Genomic DNA, 2550 nt, shown 5'->3' on the forward strand with positions numbered 1-2550 from the left:
GAAGAGTATGGAGGGATGGACACTGGGAAGAGGTAACTATGGAGAGGAAGTGGGAGGGGAGCTGTTGCATTATAAATTTTGGTCAATGACATGAGACAAACTATATTATGTGAACTGCTGTATGGAAAGTGAATTTACTCTGTAAATCTTCACCCAAATCAAAATAAAAATATAAAAAAAAAATGTTTTGTTTTGAAAATTTTAGAGCTGTCTATCAATACACTGAAGTCTTTGTTTTGTATATACCTGAATAGGCATCTTTGTACTAAACAGCCCTGGATTACACAATAATTTCCTTATTGCATTAACTAAAATTTATGTTCCTAAAATGCCTGCTAAGCTAGTGGAACATGTATGTCAAAATTTCCTGGAAACATAATATGTTGTGGGGAAAATGAGAGTAGTTTGCTATTTTGGAATTTACCAGAAACCTCAACTTTTACTCTTGTTTCCTCAGGTCTGTGAAAACTGCTCTGGCTACTCAAGAGGCAAGTTCACTAGTGCAGTTTAATTTAAAGGGAGGCCTCTAGGGGGACAGATCCACCCACAAAAGGAAATGGGACTATACAGAGAGATGCAATTGCTTAGAAAAAAACAAAACAAACAATTGCTTCGTTTGCGAAGACAATCTTTTATGAAGACTCTGTATTGGATTCTTCCCCATCAATCAGCACACTTTACAACAAGTGTACCTCATAGGCATCATTTTGAAAGTTGGTGTAGCAATCTGAGACTCAGGCTAATCCGAGCAATAACCTGATCTTTTTGCTCAGAACCTATTCTATGTTGGATTTGTCAGCTGACAACACGTCACCATAACCACCTAAAGCCTCCCCTGCTACATTTCTTCTCTAGCCCAGCAGGGGCAGCCAATCACGAAACCATTTAAATTATACTGAGGAAGAAAAAAAATAATGTTAAAAGTATCCAATCCGTTTCTTTTGTAAAGTTCACTTTCATATAGAATTTGCTTTTAACCTATTGCCTTCCTATTTTAAAATGTTTGCAAATTATATCTGATCATGCTAGCAGTTTATTTTTTTGAGCTCAATAAATGTTTAAACTTTTCTGGCCATGAAATCAGCTTACAACTTCCCTTAATTCCAGCCCACCTGATAGTCATGTGAGAAGATATTTGTATCAGCAGGCATAACTGAAAGATACTTTATCTAAGGAGATCTGCATATTCTTTTGTTAAGTCATTTTTAAGTGAAGCATGAAAAAAATATAATAACAATGTACAATAAGTTCATAGATTAGAACACAGTTCTTGTTTTTGGATTAAAAAATCAAGGTGGGAACTTAATTTGCTGTGTAAACTTTCACTGAAAACACAGTATTATTTTAAGAAATATTCAATAAAGAATTATCTTAAAAACCTAACAGTACTCAGTTTCTAAAAGGTGTCACTGATATCCAATGCACTGTGGGAATATCAGGAATTTTTGGTTTGATTTGATTTAATCACTGGGGGTGTGGCTGTACTTCAAGGGGACTGTGAAACCTGTGTAATCATGTGAAACCTTGTGGTTATACGGATGTGCCAGAAGGACCAGGGCACAGGACACTCATCAGCTTCTCAAAGGGCCTGTGCGTCAAAAAAAAAGAGTTAAGGACAATTGTGTCTGGGTGACAGATTAAAGCACTAAGTGTCAGGGCTACAGAATACAAGTTCTCTTGCACAGCAAACCCCACAGAAATGTTTTAAAGAGACATTTTCAAGACATGATCAACTTTTCCCTCACAACTATACCATATAAGTATTTAAAAAAGTTCAAATCTGGAGTAGGACTACATATTACATTTTAACACACATATATATGGTAAGAACAAAAAAGAAAATGTGGAGTATTGAGTAATCACAACCATAACATGGACACCTGGCAACCCTGCCCCTGGCCGCCATTTCTCTGTTGTACAGAAAATCCTGATTACCTCGCAAGGTACAAAGGTGACAGGAACACGTTCATCTTCCAGCATGCGCCTGGATGCCTTTTGCCAATACATATAATCAACAAGAGATTTATGATCAAAGTTTCCTGTTGGTGGCTTGTCAGTTTGATCTTTCTGGATCATTCCCACGGGAAGCCTGGGGTCAGGCGCCATGACTTCCATTTCAGATTGTAGTTCTTTAAGCTCTTCGGGGGACAAATTGGCCAAGATCTCATCTTCATCAATCTCCTCATCCAAGAGTTCCTCTTGGTCTGAGTTCTTGCTGTGCTCTGACATGATTTTTTTTTTCTATGAGAAAAGAAAAAATAATCAAAAATGATAGTGTCCCAAGTCAACACCACCTGAGATAATTTTTGTCCAAGAACCTCAATGGTGCTTGCTGACCAGCTAGGAGTGACTGCGGCTAAGCTCCTGCTGGGTCTATATTAAGCAGTGCTTGGCTGGAGAGGGTCAGTTTATGGAACAACTATGCTGCTCTCTTTTCGGCAACTTGAGTCAGCTGTGCAAATCCATCTGACATTTCAGTACAGCTGCTTATGTTCACTAGCGAGCAACAGGTCTACACAGCCTGCAGAAATAAAACTAGTTCTCTTCCTA

The 2550-nt window shown here is 38.0% G+C and overlaps 1 protein-coding gene across 1 annotated transcript in view; it reads right to left on the reverse strand.

Annotated features, from left to right (window-relative positions):
• The window catches only part of LMOD3 (leiomodin 3), a 13607-nt gene extending 11378 nt beyond the window's left edge, over window positions 1–2229 (reverse strand). The window contains exon 1 of the mRNA XM_007946063.2: window positions 1936–2229. Within this exon, the coding sequence (XP_007944254.1) occupies window positions 1936–2229 (294 nt within the window). The remainder of the gene's footprint in view (window positions 1–1935) is intronic.
• Between the last annotated feature and the right edge of the window lie 321 nt (window positions 2230–2550).

Source organism: Orycteropus afer, unplaced genomic scaffold (assembly GCF_000298275.1).
Source record: "Orycteropus afer afer isolate SDZICR_OR568_19922 unplaced genomic scaffold, OryAfe1.0 scaffold00149, whole genome shotgun sequence".
Lineage (NCBI taxonomy): Eukaryota > Metazoa > Chordata > Mammalia > Tubulidentata > Orycteropodidae > Orycteropus > Orycteropus afer.